General features: G+C 40.5%; 1 protein-coding gene across 2 annotated transcripts in view; it reads right to left on the minus strand.

The window, feature by feature from the left end:
* Window positions 1-2610: 2610 nt before the first annotated feature.
* Window positions 2611-21446, minus strand: part of nt5c2b (5'-nucleotidase, cytosolic IIb) — a 28615-nt gene continuing 9779 nt past the window's right edge. The window contains exons 4-18 of one of the 2 annotated variants that reach the window (XM_080721415.1): window positions 18417-18534; window positions 17280-17375; window positions 17032-17123; window positions 16079-16136; window positions 15339-15432; window positions 14641-14694; window positions 14376-14459; window positions 14051-14092; window positions 13697-13804; window positions 13238-13304; window positions 12718-12888; window positions 12300-12351; window positions 11901-11961; window positions 10339-10515; window positions 2611-8064 (exon numbers count right to left, since the gene is read on the minus strand). In XM_080721415.1, the coding sequence (XP_080577541.1) occupies window positions 7828-8064; window positions 10339-10515; window positions 11901-11961; window positions 12300-12351; window positions 12718-12888; window positions 13238-13304; window positions 13697-13804; window positions 14051-14092; window positions 14376-14459; window positions 14641-14694; window positions 15339-15432; window positions 16079-16136; window positions 17032-17123; window positions 17280-17375; window positions 18417-18534 (1511 nt within the window). In that variant the 3' untranslated portion in view covers window positions 2611-7827. Of the gene's footprint in view, window positions 8065-10338; window positions 10516-11900; window positions 11962-12299; window positions 12352-12717; window positions 12889-13237; window positions 13305-13696; window positions 13805-14050; window positions 14093-14375; window positions 14460-14640; window positions 14695-15338; window positions 16338-16425; window positions 16911-17031; window positions 17124-17279; window positions 17376-18416; window positions 18535-21446 lie in introns of those variants that run through there. The other variant, XM_080721416.1, reaches the window with a different exon arrangement.

A 21446-nucleotide genomic window follows, 5' to 3' on the forward strand; every position in this document is an offset into this window, starting at 1 on the left:
GTGTGCTTAGTTTAGGTTGTGTGTGTGCCATACAGTATGTTGTGTGGAAACGTGTGCGCGTGTGTCAGGCTTCCTTCAATCACGTCCAGCTCATGTTGAGCTTACATGTAGACTAAAAGGCTATTTTCTACAGAGCTTGCACAGACTGGACACTCATTCATTATAGAGTGACTTATTTAACATCAGATAATGTGACTGAAAAAGGACTTAAAGCATTCACTCCACATTAAATCTATCATAATTCTGGCTTGAATAATAGTAAATCCTAAGGAAATCTGTAATAACTTCAGTTCAAAGTATCGCTCTTTGCAAGTGTACTGTATAAGGATAGGCAACTATTAAAGAAGAGACTTTTACTGTTTTATCTTAAATAGATATGTATGCATGTTAATTTCTTTCACAATGAAATTATTCTTGAAATATGTTTTGACAATAATTTCCACATTGTTATTACCTCAGACAAAAGACAGAAATGGGTTTTAAAATCTATTGACAATTACCTGTGGTATTTGTGATTCCTATTTTAGCACAATATTCTGTTTACTTCAAACCTGTAGCAGCATAGATCCTAACTTTAGCATTTTACTTCTTGTTTTCTTTTGTTTTCTTAATTGGAGTTACAAGCTCTGGAACATGCGAGTGCTGTAAGAGGTTTTTGAAATATATTCCATAGATGCAGCCTGTTAACATTATGTACATTGAGGGAGTTTTCCTGTCCCCATATTTGTAGTGGCAACATCATACAGTTGGGATTTCTCATTCTTTTTATATGTGATTGAATTTAAATGGTAGTGCCATTTAAAAACCACTGGTGGTCACTGTTTCCACTTGTCAGTGTGTGCGACAGCTGTTGACAGCATCCATGGACTTCAATCTTTCCATTGATGATGGTGACCTTGTTGAATATCCAGAAATATAATATACATAGACTATGTTTGCTATTATTTTTTTGTTTTTTTACTGTACTGTGTTCCTATGCATCAGGTGAACTCTGCTCTGCAGGGACAATCATTCCAGAGATAAGCAATGAATGATGATATTCGATTGTAGTTGTATTTCACTTCATACTCCACTTCTCTTGCTGGATCGTAGTGCCAGGCATAACAACAAGAAACATAAATTAACAGATGACAATTCTAAAGTCTCAAAACAAAGAAAAAAAAAGTGGGTTTATAAAACTAACTGAAACCCTGACTTGTCCATTGTACAGATCATCGCACACAGCTGATATTGTCATGGTGGTGAATATGAGTGATGGACAACACACACATGTAGGCCTACACACTCCATCCTCAGTCTAGCCCCATATAGAACCTCACCCTCCGCTGAGCACAACAGAATGCAGTGGAGGGTGAGGTTCTATATGGGGCTATCCTCAGCCCATATCGTCATTACTGACAAACGTCATTTCTTTTTCTGTGTGGAAGAAGCTTATTTAGGCCTGCTTAAATGTGCTTTCCACTCTGTCATTAATATTGTGGTTTCTTGTCCAACCCAAATGCTGCTACTGTAATGCACGCTGGTCATTAATGCCACCACCGTATTCCTACAACCTGAAGACAATATTCCGTTTGCCTCCTCCAACTGGTGGTACAATAAAAAGTGAATGATTAACACAAAGATAACCGGTGAGTGGAGTAACATGTATTTAATTGTTGTTACTACGGTACTTCTCTGAATGTTTCTCGTTGACTTTCTAAATCAGGTTCTAAATCAGTTGTGTGAGCTTCTCATGAAACGTCGTTTTGATTAAGTTACATACATACCGTAATGATGATTCAATCACACCAGGGTTTCCCAAACCCCGTCGAAAACAGACATTTGGTGGTACCCGGACCCAAACATAAAAAAAATAAAAAAAATGATGAAATAAAGAAAAGTGTGCCAGGCTGGGTTGCCTACCCAGGGACCAAGGCCTGCACATTTTGGAAGCCACTTGGAATGACATCTGAAAAATCTAACTTATAGATCTTTAATGGAGGTTATTCCTTGGCCTAGTGTGAGTGTGCATGCAAAACTTCACAGCAATTGGGAGAGCTCTGTATTCATGATTTGTGGCAATTTGTGCAAAATGAGCCAGATGACAAGCCTGACAAATTTGTATCTATCGGTCCAGCGGTGCTTGTGGCATTTAGTTCAAAACGGGCCACTCATGCAAACTTTTGGAAGCCAATTTTCACAGACACACACGGGCGGATGGATAGATGGACGGACGGACAAACATGGGCAAAAACATTGCCGGCCCACTTAAAGCTGTACTATGTAACTTCTTTGTAGCCTGTTCTACCCTAGATTTGAATCCTGGTCTCCTGTTGGAATGTTTACCACTGAGCTAGTAGAGCCAGCCTTGCTTTATCTAATCTTGGTGTAAAATGTGAAACAATGTGTTGCCATTTCTTGCTTCATTTACTGTACCTCAGTTACAGTAGTTAGGTCAAAAGGCATAGATTTGCAGGGCTTCCGTGTGGAACAAAACATGAAATGTGATACGGTCGAAATTCATCCACTATGATATGGTGTTTGGCCCACATCATCGTACATTACATGAAAGAAATGTCCAACTTGATATTCACTGTACAAAAACAAAGAGGTCATTGAAGAAACAACACATTATTATGGAAAATTATAGTTTTATTGTACATTTTTTAAGTAATTTCCAGATATAGTCTGTATAATAAATCTGGAAACAAAACATATGTTCAAGGGAACATAAAGTAATGTGCACAAAACAAAAGATTATTGAATTAAAATAACTGAATGCATGACAGGTTTGGCACCCTCTAATGTGGTTGCTTTTTGGGCATCATAGAAATAGAAGCTTGGGAGTCGACCACTGCCAGCCCCCATGAGGGTAGGTTATTAGGACAGACTACATCCCATAGCCTGGAGGGACGATTGCTCTGCGATTGGCTTCATTGTTAGACCAATCAGCCGACCAATAGTGTAACTTCATCAGTCAGTAAGAGGCATTTGTGTTGCGATCTAGCCAAATATGTTACTGCATAAAAGGTAAAGGATATGGTAAGTGTATTTACAATGCTGTAAACCAACCAAGGTAATAAAAAAAGTAATCATGATTAGAAAAAATTAAATAAAACTCCCAACGGTGCTGATTAAAAGTGCCATTTCTTATCTACTGTACTTGACATGCTATTCACATTTCCCTTAAGAGCTTTGCTCTGCAAGCCATTTACTGGATGACATTTTTTTTAATTTATTTGTCGGTTTGCTTTTTATACAAATCACCCTGCAAATGTCAAAAGGATTTCACTATAAAAAAAGACCTATTCCACATAGTCTAACCAAAGGCTACCATTAAACCTTGGCAAACTGGATTTGCTTGTATTGGTCAGCCTTAGAATGAGCACATGCATATCCACTGTACTAGAAGATAAAAACAACAACTGACACAGTGCTTCCACAGAAAAGCAGTTCAAACCTTTCCTATTAATCATTTCTTCAAAATGAGATCAAAAAGCTACTGGCCAATTGTTTCTTATGAGCGATGCAGCTGCCTTGTGTACGGTAGTAGCATATCCAGTTATTTTATATTCAAAACATAAAATCAATATTGGGAATACAAACATTTCACATAATATAAAAAAACTAATGAACTATTGTGATATAATTCTCTCTACTAAATTCTACTCATTAGATTGTTACACAGACCCACGGTTAAACCTATAACACCGACACATTCCTTCTTCTACCCCTCGTCAAGCTAAACCAAAAGAAAAACCCAAATAGTTCCTTACCATCACTGGCCAAAATCACCAGAAACAATCTAAGAACTACTACAAAACAGAACTAACTAAATGTAAAGTGATACATTTTTAAACGTAGTACACGTTTGATATTGCAAAGGAAAAACTACTTATAAGTAATCTATTCCATCAAGTGAAGTTGCTGGCAGTTATCTTGTCCTACTAGTGCATACTAGTATAGGCCTGTCACAATTATTACATAATCGTCTGATCGCAATTATTTTGTCATAATCATCATAATCGTTTCCATGTTGAAAATGTTTCAGATATTTTCAAACATTTTCGAAAATAGTGGAAATAGCAGATCTACAAGGTCACAACACGTCGCTATAGATCGGCTATTTCCACTATCAATGTTCTTTTTTAAGAATAAAGTTGTCAAATATATCAGTAATTTCTTTGTATATCAAAGCCCACAAGCCAAACAGAAATGTAATTGTCAACGACAAAAACACAATTAAATCGTTAATCCCAATTATTTGAGTGACAATTAATTGTCATGTAAAATGTCATAATCGTGACAGCCCTACATACAGTACCACTGAGGAGGTACTGTATGACATGGGAACGGGAAGTGGACCCAATATTTTCAGGTGTTTTATTGGAACTGGAATAGCTAACGTGAAGTCTGGTGTTTACTGTCTGGCAGGGGTGTCGCACCAAATTCTGGGCCCTGGGTACAATGGGAACGCATTATTACTTTGTGATTTAACTATTGAAAAATAGCAGATATGCAAGCTCACAGCGTGGCACAGAGTGCCGCGCTGCGAGCTTGTAGATCTGCTATTTCTTTTTAATCGTGAAAACTTGTGCAAGTCTTTTCAAATACTTCTAAGTTTTTTTTTTAAAACCTATGTTTCTATGTCAGTGGTGCTCAACCTTTTTCATGTGAAGGACCCCCAAAATGATATGTATTTGGCCACAGACCCTCATCTCAAAATATTTAGTTCCAGGGACCCCCCAGAATCGAATTTGAGTTACAAAAGTTTGCTTAAAAAATACATATATTCAAAGATTTGCACACATTTTCACGAATTTTCATAGCTAAAGTATAAAAATAATTAAGGCCCCTCCACGTTGGGCCCTAGCAACTCAGTCCCACTTTTTAACCTGCTGTCTGGACATCCTCATTCCAGTTCTGAAAGTACTAAACCTATGACAGTTTAAAGCCTAATTCATGCCTGGTCTATATTTAATTGCTCACAATGTGTTGGCAAAACCCTAACCATAATGGGTCATTTTTGGCAAGTGACGGAGTCGTACGATGACAAAAACTCCATAACCTATCTCCAACAGATAACTAACTCCAAGGTACTCTTTTCACAGTGTGTAGAAATCGGACACCTCTGGAATACTGTACACATTACTCCACAAAGTATCACTGCTCTAGCTTAATACCTGTCTTGTTCACCTCTGCTGACAGAGGAGCAGAGAAAATAGCCTAACCGTGCCCCTACATTACAGTCTAAGCCAGAGTCAGTTCAATGATGTTCACATCCTAGTAGCCTTGTCTAAAGCCAAAGGATTGACATTAGCTGACAGAGCCAAGGCCTCATTTTATACAGTAACCTACCAACCTACCAACTTATAACATAAAGAACCACACCACAAGCCACCAATAAGCACATTCTGCTTTCCAAATCAAGGCCACTTGTTCTTATGAAACACTCTTGTTAAAAAAAAAGAGAGAGAGAGAGAGAGAGAGAGAGAGAGAGAGAGAGAGAGAGAGAGAGAGACACCCTCAGCTACAACACTTTCACATCATGAATCTCTGCCATGGCTTCGATCATGTACAACCAAAAATAAATCATGTTTCAACCGTCCTGAATAACCGAGCTTAGTCAGCAAAAGAAGCCCTGCATGTCATGTGCACATGCTGTAGAATGAGCTCCGTTGCCATTTTCATACCTTATCGTACATTGCATTATATAGTGCAAATGTGAAGAGAAGGCCTAAGGCTGAAGCCATTCTCTGGATAGCTAATTACAGTAGCATACTGTACTTCAAGGTTTCCATAATGGCCATGAACAGACCATATGACCAGTTCCTTTCAAAATGTCAGTTGAACCACGCACTCATCACAATTTGTGTTCCTCTAACCAAACGTTATATAAAATGCTTCATTGATCTGTCTCAACGCAGGCATAAACATCCACAATCAGACTTGTGCTTTGGATCACCCAAATCTACACACACACACATCCTGTGTTTGAGCTAGAACGAGAGATTCTTATGCTTACAATCATTCTGGATGCTACAAGTCTACTTTGGCAAATGACAGACTGACTGACTGACTGACTGACTGACTGACTGACTAACCGACCCAAGCACGCACGCACACACGCAAGCGCGGGCGCACACAGACACACACACACACACACACACACACACACACACAGACAGACACACACACACACACACACACACACACACACACACACACACACACACACACTCACACACACTTATTTTCTAAAATGACAATAAACAAACAAAATAAAAAATAGGATGGAAATTGGACCATTGTTTGCATAACGCGAAAACCAGCGTTCAAATAGCTCAATATAATGTGCATGTTCTTTCAGCGCCATGGCAAGAAGGCTGAAGTCAAGTGTGTTTCTCATTTCAAAAGGGGTTTACAGCAACAAGAAGTCATAAAGTACATACTGTTCTTGACAAAGCAAGTCTGCTGTGGAACTACAGTACAAATTCAATCTACAGTATACTAGGGCTGCACCTACCGACTATGTGCATACTGCATAGCGATTCTTCAATCAATAACTTTTTAGATTCATTGAATAATCGAGAGGCATGTTATTTTGGAATTTGGATATAGGTATGTTTTTATATATACCAATGAATCATATTTTTTTAATAATCAACTACATCGATTAAGCCCTATGTACTTTATAGATAATGAAAAAAGCAAAAATAGCCGATGTACAAGCCCACAACACATAGCAGTGTGTTGTGAGCTTGCAGATTGCCTATTTTCACTAATTTGGAAAGTTTCCGCCGATAATGACATGCTAAATTTTGTTTCCCCAAAAATCTGTTATTTTATTAAAATTCGAAATGTTTTGATGCTCAAACGTTTGATTAACTTTTGCACCCCTATAGTATACTGTCTACACTGTAGGCCTATAATGTAACCAGAATTCGTTACAGTACAGTACATCCCTAAGAGCTTTTAACACATCTGGTGCCAACCCCGAGTTTCCCGAGTTTGTATTGATACCAACGCTGTGCCAACCCCGAGTTTCCCGAGTTTGGGCCGTTTTTGAAAAAAAAAAAAAAAAAAAAAAATCAAATTTTTTTTTTCAAAACATTTTTTTGGACCTCCAGAAATGTATTAGGCATGATCGCGATCGCGAAATTGCATGTTTAACCCCCATACCAACCCATTCTTTCAAACATGGCTGCCATGTTTGTTTACATCTGAAGAAAACATAATGGCCCATAAATCATGAATGCCTGAACGGATTTCCAAGCGGATTTTTTTGTTTGAAAGCTGTGAACAGCATCTACACACGTGGTGCATCATCTAGGCATGGGCGTGCACTTTTTACACAATTGCACAATTACATGGAAGTCTATGGTAACCATGGCAACGCGAGACATTGAAGAGAAAAAATCATTGCAACATAAGTGTTAAAAGAGTCCGTTCAAGAAAGATTTTTTTCAGAGGTTTGCAAAAATAATATTTCATCGCAAAATAATTATTAACATCTACCCCAAAATAAAACTAGGAAAGCAGGGGCAACTGTGTGATTTCAGAGGACCAAGCATGCACATTGTCACACAGAGACAGATGGATTTTAAGCCTAACTCTTGGTCCTTTATACTTCGGAAATCATCAGAACAATATTGCAGTTTCTTTTTTCTACATAAATCTCCGTAAAAAATGAGATCCAAAACCACCCAAATTTCCGATCACTTGTTCATTCCGTTAATATGCCTCAGAGGGCCAATCAAATTAGTCTCGCTCTTGAGCGACATCAACCTCCTTTAGGAAAACTTGCAAAGGCAGGAATCAGATATGGCTCACTTCTCGTCTTCCTTCTTATTCCTCCTCCTCCTCTTCTTCTTCATCATCATCCTCATCGTGGCAATGAGTGATCTCTTGGGGGGTCAGGGGGAACAGGTTGGGGGGGTTGATTTCACTGATGGAGCGGGTCAACTGGCTGCGCTTGCACTCTAGTTCCTTGCAGTCGCTGCAGTGGGTGCGGTTGCGCGTGGCCATGGGTGACTCTATGTCTATGTCTACATGGGCGTGCTCCACCGTTGACTCATGAGGCATCTGGGAAGAGGGGAGGAGGGAGGGAGGAAGGGCAACAGAAATGAGAATGGGATCGTGAGTTATTAAGTTATTTCAGACTAGACTCAAATTATATTGAATAAAACAAATCAAACATGGCCATGTAACATTTTCATTCAGCAGGATGTTCAATGCAATGTTACAGTCAAATCTATCACTTCAATTTAACTCTGAGGGCCCTAATTTACTGCCGTGACGTGTACAACGAATGGGCAATTTGACATGGTGAGTTTTCCCTGGTTTGTGTATATTTTGGGGACTTGTGTGCTTTGGAAATCACCAGCACAGTACTATTTGGGTGTCAACGAGGACCATGATTTGCGCTACTACCCTGCCCGCTTGCTCACATAAATCACAATCACAAGATCACAAGCTAATATGAGATCAGACACGCTATCAGCTTGGCAAGTGATTTGTTCGAAAGGATGTATTATTTTGGGTGATCGTTCCTCGAGTCGTTCAGTTTCCTCTGTGTGGAATACCTGGTGACACGAGGTTCAGTCATACAGTTGCGAAATGCAACATTTTGATTGGCTGAACTACGCGAGGAGGGGCGGAACGGAACGTACTGAATGGTGAACAAATTATTGGAATTATTGGAACTACCGTAACTAATCTTTTTAGTGAACTGAACGAAATGATTCAAGTCACTGAAGTTCCCATCATTACAATCAGCCCTGGTCAAAGACGTGTGTTCCCGGGAGTCCACTATGTTGCCATGGCTGAATGGGAATATAACAGACTGGTCAGCTGAGCCAGGGGGCTTCACAGTAGTGTGAGCTGACAGGGGTAAACAGAGCAGTAAGAAGAAAGGCGGAGAGCTTGCTGCTTTGTTAACTCCAGATGGTGTAACCCCAGACATACAACTGTAAAGAAGCCATTCAGTACTGTATGCCATGAGAATTCTCACACGGCATTGCTGTTATTGTTTACGTCCTGCCGAGTGCTATGCTCGCTAGTAATAAAGGTTTATAATAATAACAACCCCCCATGGGGAACAGAAATAATAGCAGAGCTCACTGGTGGTGCTCTGGGGGCAGTGGGAGCAAACAACGCCTAACAACCAGGGATGTAGGGATGTGCGCGTGTATTCGGTTATCCGATTACACGGTTTGTAAACCACTATTCGTTTTGAAAATACAATTCGATTATTCTATTAAATATATTTTTAATTATTGAGATATTAACTTTATTAAACATTTAAATTCTGCGCCCATATTACTGTCTTGTCTTAATAAAATGTTACTTTTTAACAAGCAAATTAAGCATTCCCTTTGTTGATTTGCGGAGCATGACTGTCTGTGTCACAATCTGACTGTCGCGCGCTGTGGTTAGTGCTCACGCTGACCTGCAGTGAGTGTCCATGCCACTGCACGCAGCCACACACGAAGCAGGCTGTCCGCAGCGACGTGTAAGATACTGGATGTGAATCACTCGTTACCTCGAGTAGGATAGCCTGCACGCTGCATCTGTGATCCGGTCCATGAATTAATCCATATTTTGGGGTGAGAACAAGCCAAGGAGAATGCTTAATCGAATGGAATACCATTATGTAGCTAACTTTGCGACTCCAGTCAGCAGCTGTTGTAGCGACCAAGCTGAGACTGATGCGCTAATTATTGATCTGACCTAGATTCACGCAATGACGTAATTGATTAATTTGAGCAAGATTTCAATATTATATAACATTTTAAAAGGCTTTTATATACTCTTGATACTTTTTTCAAACGAAGTTTGCCCTCATAGATCGAAGTGCTCAGTTTTGGCTATTTTCTGTGTGAAATTACAATTAAAAAAAATATATATAATAATTTTCGAGTAGTCGAATATTCGTTTACAAAATTGTCGTGTACACGTCAGTGAAATTAGTCGCTAGGAACATCCCTACAGGGATGCATACGCAGAAGGAACGCAGAATGAATACAGACTTAGGTGAGCTTAAATAACTTGCCCAATTGGTCAGCTGATGACAACTTATGATGTATGGTCTTGCATAACACTGCATACACCAACATAGTAATGCACATGTGTAACCTCTTGAGTATATTCTGCCTCAACTAACCTTGCAAGTTACGTATCATTATTACACTCCATGCTGTTGACTGCACTTCGTGGCACTTCGACGATTTCCCCACAGCTCGCAGAGTAACACTTTTTACTGTGTAGGCGTTCAGAGGTATTGGAACCAGTAGAGTTCCACAAGATATAAAGACGTGGCATCCATGATTTGTAATTCAACATGAGAATCATACGTACCAGTACATGTGCAGCTCTGAAGAGGTAGCTGAAGGGATAGTAGAGCAGATTGATGAAGGAAGCAGCATACAGGTCGGCATAGCGCATCACCTGGGAAGCGAACAAGGTCTGTCTGGAGCCGCTGCGGAAAAGGCTTCCCATCATACCGTAGCACATGTCCATGTCATGGGTGACTTTCTGAAGGAGAGGGAAGAGGTAGAGAGGATAATGTAAACTAAGGACTAACCAAAGAGCTTCAGGACAAGCTGAATGGCTGAGATGCTCTAACCACTTCCTGCCTTTATTTCAGTACCTGATTCTGCTACAAAGATAAGTCTTTGTGTGTATCAAGTCATTTGCGGTTGTCTGTCCATACTGATTGGTTTGTCTTCTTTGTTAAATGTTTCTAGTTAGTAACTGATTCTTTGATTGCTGAGGTGGAGTACCATCAGCTCCCACTGTATTCCCTTTACAACCCCTGGGAGATGGATTGCTGAGGTGGAGTACCACACCTACCATCAGCTCCCAGTACTTACCGCCGTGCTACTCATACGCTGAGTTGGCGGTGCCCGGGATCGAACCCAGAACCTTGTGGTCCAAAGGCGAGAGCTCTAGCAACTGAGATACCCGAACACAGGGGGAAAAGTACATCAATAAATGTAATAATGAATGGAATTAATTAAAATGTGTCTAAAAATATTCAATCAATGTGAGGCATAATTTAAAATGTATGCTGTAGCTAATCTTCCAGCCATTAAGCTAATTATCTTCTAATTATGCTACTTATCCAGAGAGACTACGGTGAGTAAGAACGTATTTACGATATGACAGTTTCTAGCTGTTATGAACACCAGTGGGCATTCAATACAGTATGACCCGAGTGAGTTGAGGGTGGGGGGGGGGTTCTTGAACCCTGTCACTGTCCTTAAAACATATAAGACAACAATCACAACAATCGATGCATGGAAAATAAAAAATTGTTGTATCACCATGGCGGCTGTAACGGCATCAACAATGACTAAAGGAACATTCGCATTCACAAAATAAGCTTTAACCCACTGCGATTCTACAAATGACTTCTAAATCAGTAGTTCTCACATTTTAAAGATCTTTCAAAAACGTAAAAGAAAATAGCAGATGTACAAGCTAGCAGCGCAGAACAAAGTGGCGCGCTGTGAGCTTGTAGATCTGCTATTTTTGAATGGCCAACGCATATAATCTAAAATGACACAATTGCTTTCCCGGTTTTAATGGGTTAAAGCTTTAATGTGTCGCAGCAGCAGTCACAAAACAAACACGTTTCAACCCGTATGGCCTTCATTAATGCTGAAGAAAGCAAGAAGGCCTTTGTCAGGCTTTCAGAAAGTTTTAGAAAGGCTTTCAGAATGCTTGTTTTGTGACTGCTTAGCCTTAAAGCCTTGAAACCTATATTGTGATATGCGGATGCTCATTTTGTGATTATGTATTGTTTAGAATCTGCAACCGGTGTTAATCTAAGTCCTTTGAGTTGAGTGTGCCAATCTTTTGGACTACAGAACAATATCAAAACATGGCAGTGGGGCTGCTGGGGCATTTTGTTGTACCTTGACTCTTCTCTGGATTGCACTGATGTCTGGTCTCTCATTGCTACTGCTGTCCAGATGCCTAGAAGAGGATTAGCAGAGGGGATCAGTGAAAAGACAGAAAGGAGTGTCAATGACATTAGTGTACTAAACAAAAAGGCAGGGAGCTGGAATAGGTTATAAATAGACCCCAGTTATCAAGCTGCCTGCAAGAGCCAACACTTTAGACTTTACCCTGAAGGCAAAAAAAGGTTATTCTCTCTCACGCACAAGCATACACACATATGTGCGCACGCACACACACATGCACATACACAAAGTCAGGACTGAGTGCAGAGGGAGAAAAGGGTTCAATGAGCAGAGGGTCATTGGGTCAGAGAGAGCCAGGGGGTAAACAGTTCTAAAGTAGGTCCTACTCACTTGTAAAGCTCAGCCAGGAAAATGTCCAGCCCCTGCAGCTCCTCGAACAAAGCTGTGAACGATATGAAAGGCACAGTGAATCTCTCTCCCCGCTCATCATCGCAAAGGTTTACATTTTACATTGGAGTTGAATCTTTAATCACATCTTGCATTGGCATGTACCAAACAGGTTTGTGTGCATGCAGCAGAGTAAATATGTATGTGAATATGACATTGCATATACAGTAACAACTATGTGATTAACAATTACTCATTTAATAATTTGATTTGCTTGTTGTATGCAGTTTAGAAAGTTCATGTGTGTGTGTGTGTGTGTGTGTGTGTGTGTGTGTGTGTGTGTGTGTGTGTGTGTGTGTGTGTGTGTGTGTGTGTGTGTGTGTGTGTGTGTGTGTGTGTGTGTAGGTGCATTCAGCCTCACAGCTCTTGTCGGTCCAAACATGCAGCTCCTGGGCCAGCTCGGGGATGACCAGAAAGGTCCTCCAGCCCTGGCGCTTCTTGGACTTGAGGATGTCTCCGAAGATGTGGTCCCCGATGTAGACTATGTCCTTACCCTTGGCCCCCAGTAAATCACATACAATGTCTGAAGAGCCTGGAAATAGGTGAGATTAAGAACATTACTGGACACAATGCATTATTTTAACCACTTTCAACCTGGTGTCCAATTTTGGGACACCAGGTTGACATTTCAAAATATTTTTCCCCCATGACTTTCTGAAATAGCTCAAATATCCGAATTCGAATTCGAATATTTCCAGTTACTACTCCCACTCCCACTGAGTTAGTGTTGAAGTGTCTTCGAGCAAGACACCGAACCCTTAGTGGTGCTCCAGATGTGCTGGACGGTGCCTTGCATTGTTTCCTTGCCAGTAGTATAAAAATGCACCATTAACCTAAATAAAACTCAACAGTCTCAAACAATCAATGTGTTTTAGTCTTACCACCAGAATAGACGATGCCATGTTGCAGCGGCCCTGTGTAGGTCCCTATCTTCAGTCTCCCTGTTACCTGAAAGGGACAGCAAATTGAAATGCATGCTAAATGTTAAAGGGAGAGACCATGGCAAAATACTAAGCAAAAACTAAATCACTGACCAATTTCATGGTCACACATGAAGCTTATCTAAAAAATCATGTCTTTAAATTGACTGATTCGTTTATGTATTAGGTTACATTACAAATCTTTTGTATTTCTGTCACATGTTTCTGTTCTGCCCTCGTTCTGTTCACTCTATTTAACTCATGTAAACGAATCAGTAATGTATGGAGTTCAAAGTAACCATCGCTCATGCATTGGAGCACTTCAAAGAGGCTCTGTGCCTTTTTGGGGACATGGTATTCTGGCAGCTGTGTCTGTTTAGTGTGTGCGTTGTCCTGTTGGTGTGTGTGGTTCCTGCTCACCGTGTCCACCTGTCGAAGTACTGTGCCCTCCCCAAAGAACAGAGGCTTCCTGGCATCCACCAGGATCAAGTCAAAGTAGGACTGCCACGGCCGGTGGGCAGTGCCATGCTGCAGTGCACAATCGTTCATTAAACAATAAGGCAAAATAGTCATGTTTTATGGCTAATTTACATGGCAAACATAGCCGATGTAAAAGCTCACAACACAACACACAGCGAGCTTGAAGTTCAGCCATGTTTGGCAAGCAATATCTATAAATTGCAAATGCATATTCAAAGTCAAACTGTGAAAATATGCAAAACATGCATGCATTCAACATAATCCAATATTGATAGATTATCAAGTTAGTCTCACCTTTGGGCCGTGGGGAAAGTCAAACAGGTAGGTCATGATTTTCTATGAAGAAAAACAAACACAAGCAAGATGTCATTTCAAATGAAAAGCCTATATGGATATGGAAAGGGGAGTAACAGCAACAAATCCTGCCAAATACGTCACTGGATGTGCAGCTGTGTCCTAGAATATTATTCAAGTGATCCACTGACATGTTTATCACCCCTCGCCCTGCCAGCCCCGCCAGCCCCCCGCCCTCAAATGTTTCAAAACACTACCATTTTTGGACCATTATTCTTCTACTTTTTCAGCAGTCTTGTCTGACAGTAACAGAATACATACTCACATCAGTGTATTGGTAGTCACTGTTGGTAGCCAGGAAGACCTTGGCAACTTCATTCATTCGACTGAGGAGAAGAGGCAGCTTTCCCTGGTTGAGGGCGAGAAAGACAGAGAGAGAAAGTTAAACCGAGAGGAAAGAATGAACAAAAAAGAGAGGACAGAGAAAGAGAACTAAGAGACCCAAAAGTCAGCTTCTGAGGTAGAAAGTGTGTGTGAATCTGAATAATGTCCAATGATTACAAGAAATTGTACCACATCTTAGTACTTACATCTTTCACAACAAACTTCTCCAGGTTCTCTACTGTCTTCACCTTGAGAGTACCCTGCAACACAATATGTCAAATACGGCCATTATGTAACTACTTTCAACATGGTGTCCCTATTTTGGGGAAGGCATTCTAGGCTACATTAAAAAAGGTATAAAAAGCTCACAGCTCACAATGAGCTTGTGGGTCGGCTATTTTTGGCAAAGAGATTTGTTGTAGACAGAAAAAGTGGTCAAAGAAAGTGACTTTTTAGCCTGTCACCCAAAAGAGAAATTAGTTTGCCCGGGACCTAAAACTAGTGAAAACAGCAGATCTACAAGCAAAAAAATATGAGCGCCACGTTGTGAGCTCATAGAGCGGCTATTTTCACTACTTCTTAACTATTATATTTGTATTTATTTATGGAATGTCTTGTTTGTTTGTATTAAAATCTATAAGATTATTTTAAGAAATAAGAAAATGGGATTTTTACTGGAGTCGTGACCCACAAATGGGTCAGAACCCACTGTTTGGGAACCAGTGTTCTAAGAAGTAAAGTTGTAACTCAAGTCCAGTTCTCTGAGAATACAGGGGTTTAAGTGGTTAAGGGCCCTGTTTTGGAGAAGACGCTCAGGCAGATAAGAGGCACACTGGCGTGTTTACTCTTGTGTGTGTTTGGTATTTTGGTGTCAATGTGAAAAGCACACGTCACAATGCGTCACCTTGAAGTGCACCCAGTCTACAGCATCACGGACATCCTGGAACATGCTCTTGAAGGACATGAAAAGGTCACCGTCCTTGAAGCCCGTCTCACAGCTGGGGGAGATGAGGGAACACACACGCACACACAGCCATAGGAGGGACCTTAGCTTTACAAAACACTAGCCATTTTCAAAACACATGTTTTTTCTTTCTTTTTCTTTTCTTTTAAATGGGATAGTCTTCCCTTGTTGGAGGGGTCCCCAGCCAAACAGGAAAGCATTCTCCCCCTAAAAGACCAACAACCAAGTTTCAGAGGACAAAGGAACATGCAACCATTCCAGATTACATACAAACAGGCTATACTCAAAACGAATCTGAAGATTAGAAAGTCAAACGAATATAATAAATGCTAAATTCTTAGTGATTAGTCATTTATTATGGTTCTGTATTGCTAATACAGTCAGGGAGGGGGAAATGCATGCATTTCTATGATTAGGATGAGAAATGAATTACATATCTTTATAGCAATTGAAGAGTACAAGGGTTCACAGATTGTAGTCGTGTAATAACCAGGAATACAATATCCATTGAAATCCATTACATTTTTAGGATAATGATCTAAGCTTAGTAATTATGACAGCTGGGCCCTCCATGCTGTAGGACTGTTTCATCACCTTATATGGTCTTGTCATTGTGACACTGTGCCATGTCCATAAATCTGTTTAGCACAAGACAAGTAGTATGGCTAGCATTTGCTTACCTTGCATATCTGTCACAGTTGGAGAAGAAATCCACTAGGCAGGCAAAGAGGTAGGTTTCTAAGGAGAGATCATTAATAAAAAAAGATTATTAGCCTTATTTTTTTAACCTGCATCGTTAACTTAATGATGCAGGTTCAGGGTGCAGTTGTAAAGTACCTTTAAATCCACCACGGTGCATTCGGCTTTCTCGTGCGTCTATAAGAACACACTTACTTGTTCGGGCAGGGGGAAGTCGGGCAGGGAGGGTGATATTTGTCACTGCATACTCCTGCGACTTTTCGTTTCAAAACGCGTCTGAGCTGAACCGGAGGTAGGGAGCGCTCCGCTGTGTTCACTTGGACTGCACGGAGGTACCGAAATTCGGGGGGGACGAAGATTTACAATTCTGTCCCTATCGGGACATAACTTGGACGACGCTGAGACGGCTCAAGCGGACTTCGCAGCGCTTGAAACGGCGACTCTCTCGCTTTAGCTCACTGGCCGGTGTCTCACGTGGATCAAGTCCGCTTGAGACGACATACCTCCATCGTCTCCACTGAAAACAAACGCTCCCTTAAATCTCACACCCACCTGCGCCCCTACCGTTGGGCTCAGACCTGTTGGCAAACGAGCACAAGCCATACTCCTACGGGCTGGGGCAGCACCTGTCAGAGTGTTGAGCGGGAGGAGTGGGACCGATGCGCTACCTCCTCCCAGTGGGGTCTCCTTCCTGGCAGGTGAGCCAGTAGGGTACAAACAGCAGTGACAACACACAGAAATGTTGGTTGGGAGAAATGAATTGCCATAACGACTAAATTGGGGAGAAAAAGGGTTAACTATTGGCTACTCTAAATTTAAGAAAGAAAAACGACCTTATCTCTTAATGTTTTTGTTTTGCATGGGAGAGGCACCTTCTTGTTTGAACCTGTCTTGAATGCAATCATGCAGTTTCTGATCAGGTTTATTGACTTACCTGGCAGGTTGAAAAGAGTGTTGAGAATATAGAAGCGTTCTGTGTCATCTCGCTGGATGAATTTATTTGGGTATAGCTCCCTTATGTCAGGGCTGAAAAAGGTAGAAAAATTATTAACATCAGAGAAACAACTATTGAAGCCTTTGAGTAAATAAGAAGATAATATTGAAGCCTTTGTGTAAATAAGAAGATAATACCTATGGTATTATTTGTAAAACTAGTTTTTTATTTACTGTTGGTTAACTCACCCTCGTAGGAAGTTGAAACCATGGACACAGACTAGGATGTTGCCATAGGCATCAACCTTCAACAGGTTCCCATACATGGTATCAAACACAAGGCCTCTGAATGTTGGAAATGGGAGGAAAAAACACAATTTGTTTTTACAACTTCTTACATAAAGAAAGGTTTGTAAAGTAAGGTAAATCAATCAATAAAGTTCCATCTCATTGCATGTTTTAATTTAATGTCATTTCATTTCATTTCATGGCTCTTGAATTTTTAACCACTTGAACCCTAGTGCCAGTATTCTGGGCTTGTCATAATAGGCAAACTGTAGGGAAGAGAGATTTGAAGTAGAGGGAAAAGGGAGTGGGCCATGGATAGACCCCTGGGGGATCCCGGTCAATTAAATATGTAGGGCAAGGGTTTTCAACGTTTTCATCCCGAAGAGAGTTGAGAGAGATGAAGCAGGGACCCCCACAACCTCTTCATAGATTCCACATAGTTTCATCATATGACAGCACAATCATTAGTGTACATTATTTTGGATTCATGTCAATTTGTGTTTTCAGATATTTAACCACTTGAACCATCAATACTTAATAATCTGACCTTTCACTCTGTACTTAGTCTTATTAGTCTGCTATTTTTGGATAAAGTTCTCAGAATATGGACACTACTAGGGTTCAAGTGGTTAATATAAAAAAGTTGAAAAAAGTTTCTATCACACAAAGATTTGGAGGACCTCCCTGTAGCAACTCTGAGGACCCCCTAGGGGTCCCGGGCCCCCTGTTGAAGACCTTTGATGTAGGGTTTAAGTGGTTAACCAATCATATTGATCACAACCCTACAGATAATTCCCCACCAAGCTAGTTCTGTACGAACCTTTCCCTTTCCCCGTATATGAAGGTATGTAGGTCAACTCCTCAGTGTTTGACCCAAATATCTTGCCATGTTGCTTGAGTGCAGAAAGGCTTTTGATATCTATATATGCTAACTAAGAGAGTGTGTGGGAGAATTCCTCCTTCTTTTATCAAGTTCTTACTGGTCTGTGATGTCATGCTGCTGAGATAAGCGCCCCACATAAAGTATAGGCACAGTAACATACTCTGGCAATCAGATATCATCATCAGCTTAGGGTGTGTATTTGTGATTTCTCTGACCTGGTGGGGAATGAGGGGTCATAGACGAAGCTGAGCAGCTCCTGGGGGTAACCGATGGAGACAAGGCGTTCCACTGTCAGTTCAAAGCCAAGAGACTCATATTCTGGTGACTTGTACACTGAAATGCACAAGCAAAAACACACAACAGGGTTAAACAAGATAGTATTGTAACAAAGTAGAAAACTCTTAAGTACCATCGCCTATGATGCAACTGTATCAATCAAAGCTGTTGAAGGATTGTGAAAAGTATGTATAAAATGTTACACAGTAATTGTAATAGTCTTGGTAATGAAGCATAGTGTCAGTTTATGTGAGTCTCGCATCAGCTGTCAGATCCTTTCCTATTCCTCATTCACATCTGCTGATCATTACATCACACTGCCATAATCCAATCAGAGCTCTCGCTCAGTAAGGGAGGCTTCTTTAAATACGGCTTGCATTCACTATAGCTCTGCTTGTCTTGAATAGCTTCAGATCCGCTGCTACCTTTTGATCAGAGTCTGGCAAATGTATTTCATTTGTTACAATAAATAGTCAAATTTACTTTGATGTTAGTGTTCCTGACTAAAGTGTTTCTGTGCAGAAAAGATATGAAATATTATCTTATGAGGCAATAGGGTCAGCCATTATATTATTCATATTTTCTTTCAGATAGCTGGCCTAGCACTGCATACCTTATTTGCTTTGCCATTTCAAGAAGGTTATTGAAATACTGTGTAAATACACATTCTTGTGTTGTCACATTCTTGTGTCATATTGTCCCATGGCAAACTTTGGGTTTTGCTGCGTTTGACTAACAGTACAGACAGTCTGCCTTATCCTGACAAACATTACACAACCTTTACATGTGACTTTTGTAAGGGTGCCTTCACCCCTTGAAACTCTGTAACGAGGTTACAATATTATGACAACACCTTGCTCGGACATACTATATCACGCTCACACGCAAGCACGCACGCACGCACGCACGCACGCACACACACACACACACACACACAGGCCTCTCTCCCTGGTAGCAACAAGGGCCTGAATGTCCTGTGAGCTAATCCACAGAGAAACAGGATCCGGCGTGAAAAAGCAGCTTGGCTGATACTTTAACTCTAATGAACCCTGCAGAGACCAATGACATCAGAAAACAAAGAGCCATCATCGCCCCTCTCAAAATACACCAGATATTTCACCCAAACACTGAGCCAACATTAAACAGTAAACAGGTGCTTAAAATAAAAATACAGATGATGCAAAGTTCAGAGAGACTGGTAGAGGATTAAAATGCTATCTGACACTGGAAAGAGTATCGTAGCTGTCAGAGTCAGACAGGAAACGTGTAGGTCCAAAAAGAACCTGTGTATCAATGGTAATGTAATTATGATTTAGGCCTAGTAACAAGCTCTTGTTGATACTTCTATGGGCAAATATTTATAAAACCCACTGTGACAGACAGACCTAACCACGTTCAACCTGGCATGGCATCCCAATCTTGGTCATTATAGATCAAAAATGTTTCAAGTTTTCTTTTTTTTTTATACGGTTATTACGGTTATTACAAGTTAGTTCAAAAAGTACTGGTACAAAATAGGGCATTTATCTATGAAAGGAAATAAGAAATATTAATACACAGATATACACAAGGTTTCTGCCCGACAGCGACAATATGCCAGATGTTATTAATATAGTTTCATGGTGGGTGAAGGCAGGCCCTTGTTATGTTAGTACATGATGCTTGGGCCTTGGAGGAAGGACAGTTGGAGGAATAACAGCACTGTAGGACAAATAGAGAAGCATCCATTTCCGTGTCTATTTTCAATGCAGTGGTGCAAAATGTGTGTATACTGTACTTGTACTGTACTGTAGGTTAGAAATGATATCCTAGATCACACACTTGTTTATGTACCCAAAGATACAGTCCGGTACAAGTTATTACAAGGAAGGCTATAGGATCTTGTCGTGAGAGAATGTATTATATACTAGTCACATAGGTTTTTAATGTAGTTCAACATCTTCCTCCCTCCCGTAGTCTCCCAGCAAGTTAACAGAGAGTTTGGGCTCAGTGCCTGGAACCAGCATGCAAGACCAGATTCCTCCATGCAAATATCCCTCCACCTCCCTTACCCCTCTCTAAGCTCTGGGCCACTATAAAGACATCTATTTTGAGAGCTATTCCCCCTCTGTCACCTTCACTATCATCACTCACTCCATCTTTCTTCAGCTCAAGGGGATGCCCTCCCGACTCTGTCCCTGGAAGAGCTTTCACTGTGTCTACTCTACAGTAGTTCCCTACAACGTGCTCACCAAACATGCACAACAAAACAACAATAAAAGCTACCTATGATATACTGTGGCCTGTAACAAAAAGTGTGACTGGATATCACACAGGCGCAGGCAATTGGTTCATGATGACACAATAACTACAGCAGTGTATCGGCTCTGTCAGGCTCTGGCCAAGGATTTATTACTTCCAGTTTACACTCACTGCAAACATAACATGTACATTTTTGAGGGCACAACCAATTATGAGATTCAGTGTTAAAAGTCAGAAATGAAATACATGTATGTTTATTTGTTAAAAATGAAAAATAAAAATAACAAAAATTAAAAAAAAAAACATCATGGATGTTGTGCGTTCTCAGCTAGGTTATTGTAGTTAACTGAAACCGAAACTGAAATGAGAAGAATTTATGGAAATAAATAGAAATAGTACCTATATTGAGGCAATATTTAATTAGTTGTTTGTTTTAGTCAATTCTTTTGTTCTGTTGCTGGTGGTTGATTGCAATGGCCACCAGACAGATTATTTAAGATTAAGGAGCTAAAGGAAGATGTATTGCAAACAACATTCAACTTCCACACTCCAATTTTCTTTTACTGAAATCACCCTGGTCCCCAGCAAGACACTCGAAAAATAAGCTTAGCAAAAAAGCATTGATGAAACTGATGCATTTAATTCAGATGTTATATTTGACGCCTAGAGCATCTGTGCATTATTTTGCCATAAGAAAACACATGGAGGCCATATTTATTGAAAGTAGA

The sequence above is a fragment of the Nannobrachium achirus genome, assembly GCF_963921795.1.
Source record: "Nannobrachium achirus genome assembly, chromosome: 3".
NCBI lineage: Eukaryota > Metazoa > Chordata > Actinopteri > Myctophiformes > Myctophidae > Nannobrachium > Nannobrachium achirus.